This window comes from Lineus longissimus, chromosome 12 (assembly GCF_910592395.1).
Source record: "Lineus longissimus chromosome 12, tnLinLong1.2, whole genome shotgun sequence".
In the NCBI taxonomy this organism is placed as follows: domain Eukaryota; kingdom Metazoa; phylum Nemertea; class Pilidiophora; order Heteronemertea; family Lineidae; genus Lineus; species Lineus longissimus.
This window is the reverse complement of record NC_088319.1, coordinates 17,171,847-17,190,297: the sequence shown is the minus strand read 5'-3', so window position 1 is coordinate 17,190,297 and position 18,451 is coordinate 17,171,847. Positions and strand designations below refer to the sequence as shown.

The 18,451-nt window shown below is 40.8% G+C and overlaps 2 protein-coding genes across 10 annotated transcripts; one reads left to right on the top strand and one right to left on the bottom strand.

The window, feature by feature from the left end:
* Positions 1-1,067: 1,067 nt before the first annotated feature.
* On the bottom strand, positions 1,068-7,580 carry LOC135496991 (GDP-fucose transporter-like). Of its 9 annotated transcripts, none has more exons than XM_064786602.1 (4): positions 7,492-7,575; positions 6,616-6,763; positions 6,008-6,059; positions 1,068-4,136 (listed from the first exon to the last, which is right to left on the bottom strand). In XM_064786602.1, exons 3-4 carry the CDS (start codon positions 6,046-6,048, stop codon positions 3,038-3,040), a joined length of 1,140 nt encoding a protein of 379 aa, XP_064642672.1. In that variant the 5' UTR covers positions 6,049-6,059; positions 6,616-6,763; positions 7,492-7,575; the 3' UTR covers positions 1,068-3,037. The 9 variants fall into 9 exon arrangements, with proteins under 9 accessions (XP_064642672.1, XP_064642676.1, XP_064642674.1 ...); XM_064786606.1 differs by lacking the exon at positions 6,008-6,059 and adding an exon at positions 5,835-5,866; XM_064786604.1 differs by having other exon boundaries at positions 7,519-7,575.
* Positions 7,581-9,070: 1,490 nt separating this feature from the next.
* LOC135497020 (protein RCC2 homolog) lies at positions 9,071-18,375 on the top strand. Its single transcript, XM_064786664.1, has 12 exons — positions 9,071-9,365; positions 11,808-11,898; positions 12,088-12,228; positions 12,584-12,718; positions 12,871-12,959; positions 13,351-13,480; positions 13,624-13,787; positions 13,927-14,110; positions 14,416-14,524; positions 14,674-14,746; positions 14,930-15,132; positions 15,366-18,375. Exons 1-11 carry the CDS (start codon positions 9,153-9,155, stop codon positions 15,125-15,127), a joined length of 1,527 nt encoding a protein of 508 aa, XP_064642734.1. The 5' UTR covers positions 9,071-9,152; the 3' UTR covers positions 15,128-15,132; positions 15,366-18,375.
* The last annotated feature ends 76 nt before the right edge of the window (positions 18,376-18,451 follow it).

The following is an 18,451-nucleotide window of genomic DNA, read 5'->3' as shown; positions in this document are numbered from 1 at the left end:
AGAGGCACCTGATATTGTACTCTCAGGTATCGTCCTTCAAATTGCATCCTTTGGCAAGTCTCTTCACTGTGAATAGCCACGGATAGAAGGATCGGGAGATGGTTGAGCGTTTTTCACCATGCTGTGCAGATTATCTGCACGAGTGATTACAAAATGTTTGTTGCATAGGACCAACCCCAAGAGCCCCCTCTCAGTTTTTCCACCTAAATGACCAAATACATTGAAATCTTATGATGCGAACAGAAACATTCCAGCTGTTTCTTTAGCAGCTTCAATTGATGCCAACTGAAATTGCATTCTGGAGTACCAAACCTCCTCCATCATAGTCCTGGCTCCTTCAAGGTCATGCGAGTAGCTAAAGAGTACCCCACCCTGAAATCTTGGCATCCGTAATCAGTTAACGTGATTCACCATAAACCGAGGATACAGTGCTGCATCACAAGATACAGGCAGACGTGAACCGCTTCTGCAGAACATCAACGCCCAAGTCTGATTCAGTTGCCAAGCAACATGAGCATCATAGGGCTGAGAAAGATCTGGGTTCCATACATCATTATTACATTCCATGTCGCTAGAACTTGACATGCATTATCATGTAGCAGGAGGTGGAAAATGTACACAGAACTGTTCCCAAGTTATTCTGGAACAGACTTCCCATTTTCCACCAGCCTGTAGTTCATCATTTCTCCTGGAGGTAGCAGCACCAGTGAGTGCCCCACCCTCATCTGAATATTCCAATGAGGTATGATCTGATGTCTGCTTGCAGTAATGAAGCCAGAGAATATATTATCTTCATTTCTCGAGACCTTGAACCTTGGAAGGAATCTTAAGTGCACAGGGGTCGGTTGGATGAAAACTGGGTTTTTCTGAGTTGCGGGTCGCCGTGGATTCTCATCAGGGGGAGGGTTTAGGCAAGGTTACGAGCCAGATGAGACAGATCACCGACGGGCCATACATGAAAATGGAAGGCCTTTGATGATGCAAGAGATTGTCCAGCAGACCTTCTGTCTCTGGATGTCCGCTGTTTCCAACTTGGTCAGTTATAAATTGCCAAAACAACAACTGAATAGACAAACCAAAACCATTTTATTTGTTAACATACTAAACTATTCTGGAGAAGTGACAGTATATAAATATAAACATTTCCTATGAATAATATAGAAATCTGATATTCTTTTTTGAACTTGAAAATATTGCTTGGACATAATGCATCACTTTAGATTGCAGTGTTTTACAAAACAAACATCAATGACTCTAGCTAATTCATTACATCGGTTGTTTGTATACATGTATTATCAAGCTTCAGATTTGAAAATGAACACCTCATTCTGCGCTGTGCAGCTTTCAAACATGACATACCTAGGTCTCCATAGATACCCACAATGCTTTCACTTTTAGACATTGGATGTACTGCAAATAAGGTTGAGATTCATAACAGAGCAGAGGATAAAATATGACTGAGTTCAACCAGGCTGCAAATGCAATATTACAATCTACCACTGGTACATGTAATTCACCCAATTTTTAACTTTTCTCAGAAAAAAAATCACAGAATAAACGTGTTCTGTGAGTTTATCAGTTGTTTTAATACCTCCAGCCTGAAGTAAAACACAGCCATTTCATCTCTTCTGGTTATAATTCAACTTATGTACGACTCCACCCAGTTTCACTTAAATCACTGCAGAATGCCTGTCCTGACATCTGGTGCCAAAACCTTAAACTGAAAGTGGCCAACAACATTCAACTGCCCGAGTGCTATATTACAAAATGATTGTTGGTTTCTTTGGATTTCTTTCATAGTGATTATCAGTGAATGTGATGAAAAAAGGCACATTATTTCTGGGTTAACAGTCTAGTTTAACATCTATCCTGAACATCGCGTATTGAAGGTGAAAGGTACATTTATTCCACATGTGCTCATCATACATACGACACATACAAGGTCAGGAAAAGCCCAGTCCTGTGTAAGTCATAGAACTAAATATTCTGTTTCCCCAACATTCAGATACAACAGCAGTTGTTATACAAACTGATGTTGTCAACAATGAATAAATGAATATACTCTCATAAGCAATTTCTTTGGAATGCTAATTGAAATACAAAGTACTCGACACTTATGTTATAACATATGCTTATCGAAAAAGCAACAAATTGTTTTGAAAAAATAATCACCTATCTGAGAAATTCACACACAGATAGATGGACGGACCAAAAGCGTATTTACAACCATAATATAAAACGATATTAACACTCTATACTCAAATTGTTCTTATTACAATATAAAACATCACTTTAATAAAGTAATAGCCGGGGAGGGACTGCGACTACTGTCTGAAATGTACAACCTGACTGTGGCGATTCCCCTCTCAACTGATACTGGTGCCTTGAGCCCAACGATAGTAGAAATATCTGTTGTTTTAGGACACTCTGCATCAAGTTTGGGTGGACTGTATTCAGCAGGGGTTAAGTGCCTCTGATCAAAGATTGCCTCAAGGTCAGGTATCACTGGGACAATCATTGTACATATTCTGGCAAAGACCAAAGATGAAATTCAGACTTGAACTTGATATAAATTGTAACAGCTGATTGAAAGCAATACATTGGATGTAACTGCTGGACGGTTCTTAAAAAAAATCTATACTATACATTTGAATATGGTGACAAAAAGAAAACCTTTTGATTCAGCTGAACCTTCAAAAGAGCTGAGGGACCGTCTCCTCAAAAAACCTTGAAGAAGAGTTATCTTTTTAGTACCGGTAACCAAACATTTGATAAAGAAACAGATATTAAATCAAACAATGGAGAGAAACTATCAAGTAGCAGAAGTCACTCACTCTTTTATATTTATAAAATGGACGCGATGTTATTTTGCAAGTTTTCCTAAATTTTCGGCAAGACCGGAACACACAATGTATCAACCGAGGTAGAGCTTACAAAGAAAATTACACATTCATGTTTGATTCCTGGTATGGCTCTAACTAAACACCCTGTTCCATCACAGTCATCAAAGACTACACACTCACCACACTCTCAAATGTTAAGCTTTTTGGACGCCATTTTTTGTATCGTTCTCTCCAGCCTCCATAGCCGAAATAGTCGCTGTTGATGATGCTAGCGCCCTCTGTTCACGCATCTTTACCATTGCGTAAAGGAATGCACCGGTTATAACAAGGAGATTACTACACCACCACAGGAACAGTTTAGTCTCCTGGTACCACAGGACGGCAATAACAGTCTGTAGGACCGCTTTGGTGTTATTACTGATATGATGTGTAATCGGGGACGTATAGTCGATTTGCATGTTACTAGCCCAGCCAATCAGGAAGCTCAGCATACCTGATAAGATTAAAAAGATCCAAAATGTAATATCGCTGGATTTCTCTTGGAATACGACCATCAGTTGACTAGTGGCGATAACCAGTGGTATAAACATCACCGCCGAATTCACGTTGTTGTAAAATGTCACTTTCACAACATCCTTCTCTACTAATTCGAGTGCTCTTTTCGTGAAGATCCCGACCAGCGACACGAAGAGACTGGTTGTGACGCCATAGATTACGCCGCGGTAGGACAATGTCCCTGCAATGCCCTCCTGATTTACCCCAAGACAGAACCCCGAGACGACAATTAAACAACATCCAATTGTCTGCTTTGACTGCGGCTTTCCAAGAATAAGTGCCGAGAAGATCACAGTGAAGATCAACGTTAGGGAACGGGCAACTTGGAAAAACGCCACACCAACATGTTTCAGGCAAAGGTTATTAAAAGTCAACATGCCAACAAATAACGCTGAAAGTATCAACATATTTTTTGACAGTAGGACTTTCTGCGAGACTAGTGGGATTTTAGCGTCAGATCCGCGGCATATCCTCGATGTGTATGTCCCAATTATGACGGAGAATACTGTTACAAGGCACTGGAACCAGGCCACGAATAATGATATGTCACTTTCAGAATGTTTCCCTCCGAGGAGATACTTGTTGGCGAATACCATTGATATCGATATCGTCCAGTATGACAATACGACGGTGGCGATCTGAACCACCGTCTTCTTCTCCCCCGACATGCTTTTGGTTGGTGGCTCCGCCTGGTTGTTGTTAATCAAAGGATCCTTGTCAGATGACACCTTTCCCGCTCTGAAAGAAGTGACATGATAAAGGTGAGTGGCGATGGAAAAATATCATTGAAAAGTTTGTTGATATAGCTTAGGTTAAAAGTCACAGGTATAATAGTGAGTTTTTGCAAATCCCCTGAATCGCCAAAGCGAACACCTGCCCCAGCGTTCGACATGATGATCAGGTCATTCAGGAGCTGGTCATTCAGCATCAAACAATGGGATGGGTGATTCAGTTGGCGTTTCAAAGGCTTTATGAAAACTCCCTATTTTCACAGTCACCCATCCACCAACCACACTCGGCATTGCTTAACTTTGCCGACAGGGCTGGGTAGATCAACAAGAACTCCATGAGGAAATTCCTTATGGAGTTCTTGTTGACCTGGATTCAAATACATTACATATATGTAACATGAATCTTGTTATGAAAGAATACATTTCATGGGGTATGGTTGCATAAAAAATTAACATGTATCAACAAAAAACCTTCAGATAATTTGAGAGGATAGCCCAGGGCTGGGCTCTGGTATCAGAGTTGCTTGGGTTAATGACAACCACTTCCACCAAGACTGTCACACGGTCAAACCTATCCCATAGCCAAGTTCGGCCTACATACAAAACCTATGAAGCACTCTGTAAGTGGAAAAAGCCACTGTATTGTTCTCAAACAATACACAAACAGGGTATGGATGTAGGCCTATAGCCAGTCAGGGAGACATTGGACTGGTGGAGAATTGTGTTTCTGGTTGTGGTAGTTCAATTCTCAGACCTCCACATCAGAGGGCAGTAAAACACGGTTGAATAGTTGAACTGTATTTGACAAAATGTGAAATTTGACAAATCCACAAAATCTGTACCTTACCCCATTCCATTTCCAACCACCATATTGCCCTCCTTTCCTTGGTCTGATTCAGACATGCCCATTCAATACAAGACCTCCACAAGGCTTGAACAACTCCTTTCAACTCCAATTGACCAATAACAACAGGCCTTTGTCAACCCCCCTATTGTGCAAGTGGCGTCTATTCTATGGAATTAGCACAGCCATACCAAACAACACTGGGCATGATTTGAACTATCATGCAGCAGAAACTCAGAACATAAATTCTATGCAACACATCACAGCATCCACTACATAATGCAAGTGTGCCATGCTGTGTACTTTCCTCCTGCTGCTAGTTGTCATGGTAGTGGAACTTGACTATTAAAGCAGTGTAGTCAAGTTCGTAGTGGAACTTAGATTTAATTCAGTTACATACTGCAGTTGTCTGGAAAGTCAGCAGGAACAAACACATGCAGTGCCATCTCACTTCAGAAATTTTGATTACTTTCAAGATTGGGTATTGACACCAATGAGATGCTAATTGATGATCTCACATGAGTCACCTTGGCGAAGTATGTAGGCAAAGAGAGGAGGTACAGTGGTCGCCTAGTTGGAATTGGAATGGGAGGGTGCATACAGGTCGAGGGATGCTTCCTCCTATCCTATCATTACAATGTACATTCACAAGCATTAACATGAAAAGGTTGTGGTGCAGATGAAGAGGCTGCCTCTTGATACAAATTTGGCAGAGATGTCACCAGCTACCAGGGTGCAAGTTACAATAACCATACATGTGGCAACATCAAGGAAGAGAAAGCAAAATCTTATCTCTTGCAAGGCTGCTTGTGGAATGTTAGACTTATCCCAAATATGACACAGATTCTTAACAGTACTTACACAGATGCCATATTTCCAATCAAAAATGAGAGCTGTAGAAAAATCAAATTAAAAATCTATCAAATATAAAACTATTTCACTAACATGGCTTGAGGAATTTTTACATCGCACTGTCCCTGTCCTAAGGGTGGAGCTAAAATGTTGATCCTAAACTATTAAACTAATCAAATTACCTCATTCCAACCTTCCAAATACAATGCAATATGTCTTGCATTACTGCAGATGCTGTAGAGAAACAAAAACTGACATGACTATTGACTGAAACCAAGGAAATCTATTGACTTTTGATCAGTCGACAACTGAACCACTGAATCTGATAGAGACAACTGGAGATTCACTGCCCAGCTGTCTTATCATAGATCATGCCATCTAATTCAGAAAAATGGATTATTACAAAATGGACGACTTATTAGTTCACCTGCAAAGCTGAAACAATGCTGAAAACACTCAGCACTAAGAGCTCTATTATATCACTAATAGTGTGTTTCCGATGAATAACACAACAAGCAAGACATTCCACACCTTGTACAGATTCGGCAACACACAAAAACACATTACTGTCAAGAAATGTGGTTATGCCTCAATGCCACACAAGTCAAAAGATCTTCAGCCTTCTTTATTAACATGTACCTAGTGAAGTAAGTTGGTACTGGACTTCAACAAAAGAAAGAGCTATGTTCTCTCTCTAAATTAAAAAAAGGACGAGGTCGAGGTGAGATGCAAGATCATGAGATAATAATTGAAAATAAAAGAGAACTTGTTAGGTCTACATTTTACTAACCTGTATTTTGAGAACACTGCCTTCAATTCTAACCTATTAGACTGCAAATACCCCAATGCCTACTGGATTTTGAGCAGTAACTGAGTGACTAGACTGACGCGGGTACACCTCTCAAACAAAAGGGTTTTTCACAGCTTGTCCTGAGAACCTGCAAGTACAATAACAACTGATCACACAGCGTCAGCGACATTGAGTGACTGTGTCACAGGAAATGATTATTCCTGTATACTGCCACAAAACTAGTATCAGTGGTAGACATCCTAACACATGGTATGCAACCACTCGTTTGTTGGCTGCAGCTCTTAAGTTATTGTCAACAACTTCCTCTGACAGGTACCTTGTGGCTTTTCCTTGAGCTTTTGTGTAACCATGGTTAATGCTGAAATAGTGAAATCCCCTTAAAGTCTTAGGCCTAGTGTAGTAATGGACGACTTGTTCCCCCAACAATTAGAAAACAAGACTTTGAAGAAACCGGCCCAGCAATGGTTTTCAAACACAACACTCAACAGCGGTCTACTCTAGACTAAAGCGAAAGGGACTTGGGGACGTTTACTCCTGAAAAAGCCATGATAATAAACTTGATGTAGCATGTTCATGTAGGCCTACCCTATCATTAGGCCTATTAATCATTATTGCAAGTCCTGCCATCTTCTCTCGTCTCGTCTACCGGTCAAAAAGAGGCCTAAACAGTGAAACCAATCCCAAATGCCATGTATTGTATAGGCCTATGCATGAAGCCTATCGCATGTTATCAATCAATGGCATGCAGTAATCATCCATTACACCAATAATAACATAGCACTGCGTGACAAACACAATCAGTCGCATTCATCAAACAACGCTGATTAAAAATATGTCATTTGCAGCATAAATTACCGGTTGAAACAGGAGAAATCGGCTCACTTTTTGACAGAAACTGTAGTTACTTGGCAATTTGGTGGATTAGACGGCCATTTTGACGCCACCGTTACTTACACTCTTTGCCCTCCCTCCTGTAACTCACAAGCAATCTCATAAAATGGCAATTGAAGAAAGATTTACCAATGTAAATGCTAAAATTTATATAAAAAATATGATTATATTTATTTGTGATCAACTTGTGAACGATTGTTGACTATACAACCAAGAAATCATGCATTTAAGTGGCTGTTCCATCAATTGTAACAGTAGTTTATTTCGGCTGCGCCATCTCAAGGCTTAATATGGAACTGAACTTGCTGATCGGGTGAAATTCAAATTCAAATTAGTTTATTAATCAAAAGGCCCGGAGGGCAAAGGTACACATGGTACAATAGAAATACAATGATTTTGATTGAAAGTACATAAGACATACAAAGGATACATGACAAAAGTAACAATATAAAGTCTACTACCGGGGTCAAACCTGGAGTAGATACTAGTAGGTGGGAGAGAGGAGGTCCTTATTTTATGCGATCAGAAAAGCATTTCTGTAAAAATGATGATAGCTTCTGACAAATTCCAGGGTCCTCATTTGAAAGAAGCCAGATAAACTTATTTCCTGGTGAGAGACCTGAAAAGTTGATGTTGTTCTCATTGATAACTGAGAAAAAATCGTTCCTTGAAGCATCATATTTTGGGCAGGCAGTTAGAAAGTGAACCTCGTCTTCTATTGAAGTCCCATCACAAGAACACACCCTCTCTTCAACTTTAAGTTTTTTGTATCTACCTCTTTCAATGGCTAGATCGTGACAGCTAATGCGGAAACAACAAAGGGATCTTCTTAAAGAAAAACTTGAAATTGAAGTCAGATATTTCTCACAGCAGAGTTGCGTTTTGAAGGACCTATAAGTGCGTAATTTGTTTTTAGCATTTGGATTCCGAGAATCATCCCAAATTTCTAGCTTCCACTTTCTGTAAAATTCTTCACCTAATTTATGAACAAGACTGGAGGTTGAAACACTTTCAGCATTGTTTGCATCCAGATTCAGACAACCACAAATAAATTTTATACAAGAAAACCAAGACTGTTTTCCTTTGTTGTCTAGATCCTTACTAACTTGTAAGGCACTGGTTAAAATAGACTTCGAAGTCCCATCACAAGAACACACCCTCTCTTCAACTTTAAGTTTTTTGTATCTACCTCTTTCAATGGCTAGATCGTGACAGCTAATGCGGAAACAACAAAGGGATCTTCTTAAAGAAAAACTTGAAATTGAAGTCAGATATTTCGGTGACGGTGTCTGGTCGATTTTACAGTATTCAACGGCCATGACACTTCCATGACCATAGAAAGTCGGGGCGGCTCCTGGACTTCACAGTAGGGTACCCTGCTGCGCTGCATACTCGTCTCTGCCCGGATTATCTTGTGTCAAAGACTATTTTAGTGTTAAAGATTCCCAACACACAGAGGACAACACAAGCACAACCATTTCGTCATTTTCGAAGACAAAGACGAAAAGTCCGCACGCGAGATTACGCGCGGGATTCTGCGAGATTTCAGACCAATACATTGCCAATGCGGTTTTCTTGAATCCTCCTATTCGAAAGTATTTTGTGTACAAACTCCCTTTCTAAACATGCCGAAACAGAAAAGGAAGGATGATTCGGACTCTGAGGATGTGTTGACCACCATAAAGAAGAAAAAAGCCGGTCAAAACGGCTCGCATTCGGTTGAGGAAGAGGCGGTGGGAGACAATGAAAACCAGCCCGTGTTTTGCACTGGCCAGCCTGCTTCTACTCCCTTCACTGATGTCAGTGATGAGGAGGAGGTGGTGAAGGACAATAACATCGTGAGTGATCTCTACTCATCAGAGATATGTGTTGTGGTGTCATTGTTTGTTATGTTGCCTATGACATTGCACTTACTGTGTGACATGACATGAATGTTTGTTTTTCGTAAACGCTAGAACAACAGCAAAGTGAGAAGAAAGAAAAACTGGCCAAAAATTTTTCAGACATCAGTCAGTGAGTTATCAGCGTCATCGACTGTGTGATGTCACACTATCAGTTTGTCGTTATCAGTGTCCTCTTGACGACGTCATGACCTCTATCATGGGGGTGCTGTCGGGGGGGCCAGAATGTTTCTGACACGATGTGTCCTGCTTTTTCATCTTTTACGACTTCAGTGTTCACTTCACCAACAATGGCAGAATCCAGAGACATCATGATGTTTTTGGCATTAAGACGTTTGCCCCTTGATTTGAACGTCTGAAAAAAATGGCCAAATTTATTTCCTGTTGCATTATTTCAGCCAAGAAATATGGTCATTAATGGTCTCTTTTTGTCTCCACTCTGTAGTCAACGTTTTGAACTCTGCACTGCCACTGTTAGACTAGGCTTGCTTTGGAGTGATGACCATCTATCTCTGGCTTGATATTGATTTCTGTCAATCCTGGCTAGATTCTTTGTGTGCTGTTTAAAAATGAGGTATTGATTTTAAACATCCTGGTATTATCTGATTCGTGGAATAGTGATCTCTTTGTCTTGTTATGACTGGGTGGTTGGATGAGTAATCTTCTCTGGTTGGGGAAATTTTCACATTTTGTCTAAAGATATTTTTGAAATTATGTAACAAATAAGCTGTTAGAGTCTGACGCCTTGATGTGCAGTATAAGTAACGCAATCCTTGTTTGTCAGATTCTTAATCCAACATTAAGGCCAGGATGTCAAATGGTGTCATCCCTCCAACAGCAAAGCATTGAATTGAAGCATGCAAGGCCATGAGGTCTTGGCTCTCTGCCACTTCACATGTCAATGGCAGTCATTTGTATCATGAAAATTGACTTGTGCCAACTTGGTCTAGGGCTAGCTTTAGAGTTAACTTATGAGTCAATATCCATATGTAAACTTCATTTCCAAATAATTTGATTTTGGAAGTTAGTTCAATTCAAATCTTTAATTTAAGTGTATTCAGCTTTGACGTGCCAACCATTTCTACTTATCAATGTGATTTCAATAAAGCTGCCAGTTATGATATTTCCTCCACATTCAAAACTCGAGCCTGGGTGTATGCAATCGACCAAGTGACATCCCAAGGGATGTACCACAACATTTTTAACGCAATCAAGTGACAAATCGAATACACGGCACCAGAAGATGCTGCGTTGCCAAGGAAACCTGCATAGTTCTTGAATTGAAGAAACGATTCTTTGAGAAGGATCTGTTTGTCATATAAAATGACCCGCTTGTGCTGACATCAGTAGGCTAAAGGAAAGCTCTTAATACTTGAAGATGACATATTTATAATGGATGTAAATTTGAATTGAGGGTAAATAGAATGACAACTGCAGAAATGTCATGTGCCACAAAATTCCCACTTGTGATTGTTGCTGGCATTGATTTATACCGTTGCACTCGGCTGCCTAAAAAAAAGACGCAAGATACAGTTTTGAAATAGATTGTGACCTTGGCTCTTGGCTTGTTATTGAAATCAAGAGTCAACCTTGACTAAATGGGTTAGGGCGTAAGGAATGTTACTGAAGATTAAGTTCGTCAGTGGCCGGGAGGGACTTTATAGTTGAGGTCTTGCGTATAACCTGGTGATTGAGATGAAAGGATATGGATTATCCTGAAATCTTTCTTGAACATTAGAAGAAGAAGAAAGACACTGTAGTGTTGCTAGTGATTAGGGCACTGTTCAATGGAAGAGGACAATCAGCTGAGTGTCGTACAAACCCTGATCATATTGAAAGATGGATGGTTTCAGCTTGTTTGTGCAGCTTCCTTCACTCAATGCTGGGCAACTCATGGCAAAACGATTATGATGAAGCACAAAGACTTTAATCAATGATTGATCTTTCAGTTGAATGTTCGGATATGACTATGACTAATGTTTGTCTACATGAATGACTTGGCTGAGTGATGGGGATAAATGGTCCCTCTGGTTCTCGCTTATCTCAGTCGTGTCCATACTTAGTGGACTCCTGACGGCACTTCCACTGACGTCACCACAAACATGTTTTTCATGCTGATTTCAGACAGAAAATGGTGAAAGTGGCAACCTGGGTCCTGTGGTGAAAGTGGCAACCTGAGTCCTGTCGTGTAAGAATAGAATGAAACAAGACATGCACAGCTGCAGTGTCTTGCTCAAGGACCTGTAACAGCGGCGATCGAGAGTGGATCCCAAAGCCTGAGCCTTGCGCTCTGACCACTGACCTATAATGTCCCGGGATTTGGTCTCAGAATCTTTCTTAACTTGGCTATTTGTTGAATATTCTGCTTTATATTTCTAGGTCAACAAATGTAATGACTTTAGTGGTGAGGTCTTGGTCTGCGGTGGCATGAACTGGGATTTAGTTGGACGTCACAAAGTACCAAAAAATGGTAAGATTTATGGATTATGAGATCTTAAATTGTGGTAGTCCAATCAGACAGGTGGAGCTTGGAAAAGTTGAATCGTGAATGTACTTGCCAATAGTAAGGGGATGTGATGCTCTTTAAGCGATTGAAACCTTTGTATTAAGGGCTGTCTTAGTCTTGCCAGTGTCATTCAATTATCATCTTTCTTTGCAGTGAAAAATGGTGGTGGTCCAAACTTATGGCAGCCTCATCGGATTGGGTCGTTTCAGGGTATCAAAGTGTCGAACGTCGTATCAGGGTGTGGTGCCTGCCATAGTGTGGTCATCACAGAAGATGGAAAGGCTTACTCATTTGGTAGGTGTGACTGCCCTGTTACAGGGCTAGCGAACACTGTTATAGCAAGGCTAACAAGCCCTGTTATTCAGCCTCATAGCTGATCGTCACCTTGTCATGCAATCTGGAGTCTACCAGCCAACAGCTCTAGAGGGGTCATCATGTGAGGCACTTGGAGCAAATCGGCTGGATAGTAATGAGAGTAAACCTACTGATTGAAGCTGAAAGTGAACCTGAACAGTCAAATTTAAAAGACACTGATGATTCATGACAGGTAATAAAATACATTTACTTGAATGTATTTGAAGTGTTACAGCTTAGATGTGCTCCGTGTAGTTGATATTGTATCTAACAGGTATGATTTTCTCTCGCGCAGGACGCAATGACAAAGGACAGTTGGGTCAGGGAGACATGGGGCGAAGACGTGATGCACCAACGCTCCTCGAATCATTGAACAACATCCGAATCGTAGATGGAGCATGTGGGAAAAATCATACACTTCTGCTCTCAGGTATGTTCTAGTTACTAAGGCTCTTCATCCCTCGTGAGACATGAGGCCATCACATCGTTTTCTGTCCTTGGCCGTTGGGATTGAAAGAATCACTTGCTGATCATGACATGGCATCGATTGTTTACTTATTACTGAACTGCTTTATCTTTCAGACACAGGCAGGGTTTTTTCATTTGGAGACAACAAAATGGGTCAGCTTGGCCTCGGACATCAGACAGCGACAGTGCCAAGCCCGACAGAGGTGAGATTTTGATAATGGCGACTTAGCACTTTCACTGAACAAGTTCTGTATCTCTTGGCACTTTACAGCAACTGACAGTATTATAGGTCTCTACAAAGGCCCACAAAGGTGCTTATGAGTGTAAAGGAGGTGCTCATGCAGGGCACGTCTTTTGGTGACCAGACCAAGGTTGGTAGCCAGGACCCATGGATAGACAGTCAGATACCTCAACCAGTATGTCACTGGGCCACAGCTCTCCAGGACACTACTCTGATGACAGGCTCCACGCGTTGTGGAGCTCGAAGGTTAAAATAGCTCATTTGATTGATATACACTCTCACCTCGGACTGATCATCATGGATGCAGCGTATCTTAAAGGAAACAATATCGATATGTTTTTCTTTTCTTATAGGTACACATTGGTGAGAAGTATCCAGATAGAGGTCCAATCAAGAAGGTGGCCTGTGGTGGCGAGTTCACCATGATGATCACTGCAAAGGGGACGCTATATTCCTTTGGTCTGCCGGAGTATGGACAGCTAGGTAATGATCTCCAGCTGTCGTCCCATTGCATGGGTCTCTAGGCTAGTAGTCAAGGGGGCCTTGGTTCAAAACACATGAATCGTGGTGCAAAAATTTGATAGTTTACAGCAATTTTCAATAAGCTCCTTTTCTCGTTTTTCAAGGCCACAACACGGATGGAAAGTATTTCGTGACGAGTAACAAGCTCTCGTATAACTGTGAGATGACGCCACGACCAGTCAAGTGCTTCTTCGAGGTGAAAGAGAGTCGTTATATCAACATGCCAGATGTATCCATCACAGATGTGGCATGTGGCACCAACCATACAGTGAGTAACATGCAGTCAAACCTCCAATAGCCAGTCAATTACAAGCTTATGATTTGTATGGCAATACCAGGAGATTGATGTACTAACTATTTTGTGTATCCGTTGTTGACAATAAGTCATCTATTCTTCTTGCTTTCAGATAGCAATAGACCACAAGAAGCGAGTGTTTAGCTGGGGATTTGGCGGTTATGGCCGCTTGGGACATAGCGAGCAAAAGGATGAGATGGTACCTCGACTGATCAAGTTATTCGATGGTGGTTATGCGAGGGGTGCTGTGATGTGCTCGGCTGGCAGCACGTTCAGTTTGGTTGTCTCTGACCCAGGTAAGAAGGGTCAAATGTCTATTGATCTCGGGATGAATAGTGGTTTCACTAAGCGCAGTTTGATTGCTTCCATGCAACATTACCCGCTAGCGCATTGATGGTGAGCGGAAGAATCTTCAAAAGTTGCCAAGTTCGGCAAAGTAAACAATATTTTGATATCTCATGTTTTCATTGGAAATAAAGAAATAAAAGTAAAACTAGATTTCAAAGTGTTTTAGATTTGGAAAAGTATTGTTGCTAAATCGAGTATTTATAAAACCATGTCATACCGTTGGTGGTAAAGTGTATTTGTCTGCTCCTTGCAGGTCGCATCCTCTACCTGTTTGGCCAGAACAAACCAACTGGAGAGGCAGCAATGTATCCCAAGGTGGTCACAGATGTAGGCGGCTGGAATATCAGAAGTATTGGATGCTGGTATGTGCACTTAATCCTCTAGAAATGTGACACAAATTGAGTAAAATCTAGCTATAAAATGAATAAATTAGTATCATGACTCTTATCTAAAGAGTGCGAAGTTTCATAAGTTTTGGAATTTACCTCTCACATTTGTCTCTTATTTTCAGCAATAAGAGTATAGTTGTAGTGGCTGATTCGAGCGTCATATCATGGGGACCTAGTCCTACCTACGGAGAACTGGTAAGTGATCACATGTGATACAAGCTGCAAATCGTCTTACTCCAGGGTTACGAGGAGCATAAACCCAAGTCCTCTGGAGAGCGGAGGTGATGAATTCCAGCATTCAAGTAACTAAGTGTGCATGTAGATGGGGCCACTGTCCCTGGTTCAGCGTGTCTTATTGTTTAACATGTTATCCTTCAGGGTTACGGCGAGCATAAACCCAAGTCCTCCACCAGGGCGGAGGTGATGAAATCCATGGAGGGTATGCACATCCACAAGGTGGCGTGTGGCTACGGTCATTGTATCCTCATCGCCAAGTGCGACACAGACGAGGAGAAAGCCGACGTTGACAAACAGAAAGTCTTCACGCCAAACCCAGTAACGGAGGCTACAGCATAATAAGGGTGAGTGGAAAGAACTTGTGAGCTTCTTCTCAAGTACTTTCTCATCGTCATGCAGAGCTTTTCACATTCAGTAGGCCTGGTAAACTGCTTATCTGAGTTGCTCCTGAACCAAATCAACTATGAAATTCATTTAGGGCGTGGTGAAAAGTGGAATATGCGGGCACCCCAGGGGATATTTCGTGGGCGTTTGTGGCTCTCTTGTGATTCATGAATCTCTCCTTTGTTTATTTCAGATGCCTCTTCCTCACTGTACCCCAGGTCTTCATAATCAGACAATCTACACCTCAACGACCAAACATTGGCATCAGTTGCCTATTCAGGGAAATGCTCATACTATCTCACTGCAGCAAAGACGCAAGTTCCAGCAAACCTTCGATGTCTTGCACCTTCAAGCATGAGCGGTCAGGTCTATCTTGTATTGTATGTCTATAATGTTGACATTTTGATACAGAATGCATTTGTGCCGTGATTTTCTGGCCATTTAATGTGAATTAGTGGTTTGACCTCCTTTTCTAGAAAATCATTGGCAGATTCTCTACATTCAGTCGTAATATTTGAGTGGATTATCCACAGGTGACGTCACTATCATGTTGATACATTGTGCTCAATAACTTCTTTTTTTGTGAAAATCAATTCCAATTATGCATTTGTCATGTTTGTAGTTTGTTTTTTTCTCGTCAGTTCTGGATGGGAGGGAGTTATCGGTTGGTATTTATTTCACCAACTGATAAGTTGTTTGATTAATTTTTGGTCATCAGTTTGTTTGACTGTTTTAACCATGACCAGCACTGACTACTTACTTCCTTTAATCGAATTTCTTATTGTTTGCACTCCGTTACTGATTTGCTGTGTCAAATTCTTCTGCCAAATTCCTCAGCGATTGGTCGAAATGAAAAGCACAGCCCTTCCTGTTGTCTTTGAGTTGGTTATTTTGGGGGGTCACTGCATATTTGGGTTTGATAAACATTTCAGATTTTGTGCCACTGTTTAAGGGTAAGATAAAAAACCTTGAAAATTCCTATGCAATTCTTTTGTGTTGAGATCTCTCTGAAAACCAAATAAACGGGTCCAAATTGTTTCCCTTTGCTTTGTAAATATCGTATAATTGTAGATTTTTAGAATTGTCAATCTTGTATCAGTGGTTTAGCTTCAGGACTGAGGCAATCAATAACGCTTTGAAGATAGTAGTTGCACATCCAATTGCCACTTGGAGGATGGGTCATTCCACATCTGTATTTTGCGCCGTTGTTTGAAATGGGATGTCTCCTCGCGAATTCCGGTTGTCATGTGGCAGGGTTTGATCAATAGGATGTCTCCAGCCAAACAATTGACATCTTCCTTCATAAGGCAAGCGGCAATATCAGGCACTGCGCTTGAACCCCCGCATTAGCACAACAAGTAGAATCTCCTTCAATGAATACAGTAGTAGCTTTGGGACTTGATACCAACGTGACTGGGAGCACACATTCACCAACCTGGTCAGATCATCGCTTTAGTGTCTCCACAATGTTTTTGAAGAAGTTTTATTCTTTCATAATTGGCATTTTTATCAGTCCTGAAAATTTGACTAATGTTTGTAATTAAATGCTCGGTGTTGTCTTGTGTGTTTCTTTGTCGCTTATTAATCACTTGTACAATTATGTCCTGCTCGGAACATGCAGCCTGTCTTCAGCATCCAGCAGTCTAGAGTCACTATTTTGGGAATACTTCATGAAATCATGGGCATCGCCAGACTTTCCAAATGGGGCTGTTTTCCTAAACCACAAAAGGGTGATTCAGTGTCAGTTCGAAAATGTACTTCAGCTCAGGGAATTTTCTCGCTTCAATTTCAACAGTTTTTTCCCCAAATGTTGGTAGGTCACATCCCCCTGGAGATTCCTATGATAGAATGCATATTTTCCCCAGAATGAACCGGTCACAAATGACACCATCTGAGAGTGCTGATTGAGGGCTGTCCAACAAATGGTCATGTCAAAAAGCCATGGGGAGACCTTCCTTGCTGGTAAAGAGGCGTGGTGGACACCTTACTTGGTGAGTCGCCACTGAATATTCTCAGCTTGGCAAAAAGCAAACATGTTGTTTGGCAGTTGTTTATCATTTGGGGTTTATTTCTATGTGTTTGACGTGGCTGGGTGATGGATTGGAGGCTGCCTCTCCTATTTAGATCTATATGCACCAACACACTTCACTTGACTAGTTCATCTTTTAGTAGCATTATTATTTGTTTAGTTAGTCTTTTGCTCCTTCTGTTTGATTTTCAATGTTCTTTCAAAAGCATTTCATTTTTGAGCTAAAATCAGAAGAAAACTTGTCATGTGCTGAAAAATAATGTCAATTGATAAAGCTCACTTGCCACTTTTGAATCAATGTCTGTATATAATTGAACCTTTAGTTTATTTTATACATTCCAACATTGCAATAAGAAAGGGTTTACTTGGGAGCAAGGTGTTTTGAAACAGGACTCAAGGGTCTTATGATAACAAAAGCGATTCCAGGTTACTGGTAAACAATCTGAAAATGGAACTTGTCTGGTGTTGGTCTAAATTACGAAACGCACAAACAGGTAAATGTCGTATTCCAAACCATTTCCTATTTGACTCCAAACAAGACACCATGAAATGTATTTCAGAACCAGTTTGGCTGTGAATCTTTTAATTATTCTTTTGTTTTTGACTTCACATGTATTGAGCTGAATATGAACTTGGACCTTCCTTGCAAAGACCCAAGTCTGGGCCATGACCCCTGATATAATGATGACAATGATAATAAAATATAAACTTATTGAATTTGAAAAATCAAATGTTCATTGATGTATCATGTCTTTCTCTTGCACTGCCACACTCCTCTCGTTCGATCTGCTCCAATCTCCTTGTCAAACATCGCAGACACTGTGTCGTACGAGGTGCTATTCAATGATTCCTGGCCAGATGGCACTGTGAGAATCACAGAGCTCATCTGATGTTGGGATTGATTTGTAGTTCTGTACCAGGTGTCAGTAATCAACAAATTAAACCTCATTTAGAGTCTGCATCAAAAGAGACTGAAGTCTGGAGCAGCAGACTTGGTGAAAGGAGTGTACCTTGTCTTGTAAATAGGTCAACTTATAAACATTCATACGTAACATGATTTTCTTAGTATAATGGTATAAATGAGATAATAGAATGAATACATTTTGTAGTTGAACATCTTCTAAACGGTAAATTAAGCTGGACGGACTAGGCGACAATAAAGTTATCAACCTTCCAGAAATATTTTGTTTTTGTTTTTTGATCTGTTGATTGTTTAAGGAATTGATACCAAGCTGGAGGCATCCCTTGCG

Bases quoted from the DNA above. Each gene is read 5' to 3' on its own strand.
- LOC135496991 (XM_064786601.1), bottom strand. From the start codon at position 5,038: ATGGGCATGTCTGAATCAGACCAAGGAAAGGAGGGCAATATGGTGGTT. The intron at 4,137-4,976 runs GTAAGGTACAGA...CACTTCTTTCAG, and splicing joins GTGGTTGGAAATGGAATGGG to AGCGGGAAAGGTGTCATCTG.
- LOC135497020 (XM_064786664.1), top strand. From the start codon at position 9,153: ATGCCGAAACAGAAAAGGAAGGATGATTCGGACTCTGAGGATGTGTTG. The intron at 12,719-12,870 runs GTATGTTCTAGT...TTTATCTTTCAG, and splicing joins TCATACACTTCTGCTCTCAG to ACACAGGCAGGGTTTTTTCA. The intron at 13,481-13,623 runs GTAATGATCTCC...TCGTTTTTCAAG, and splicing joins GCCGGAGTATGGACAGCTAG to GCCACAACACGGATGGAAAG.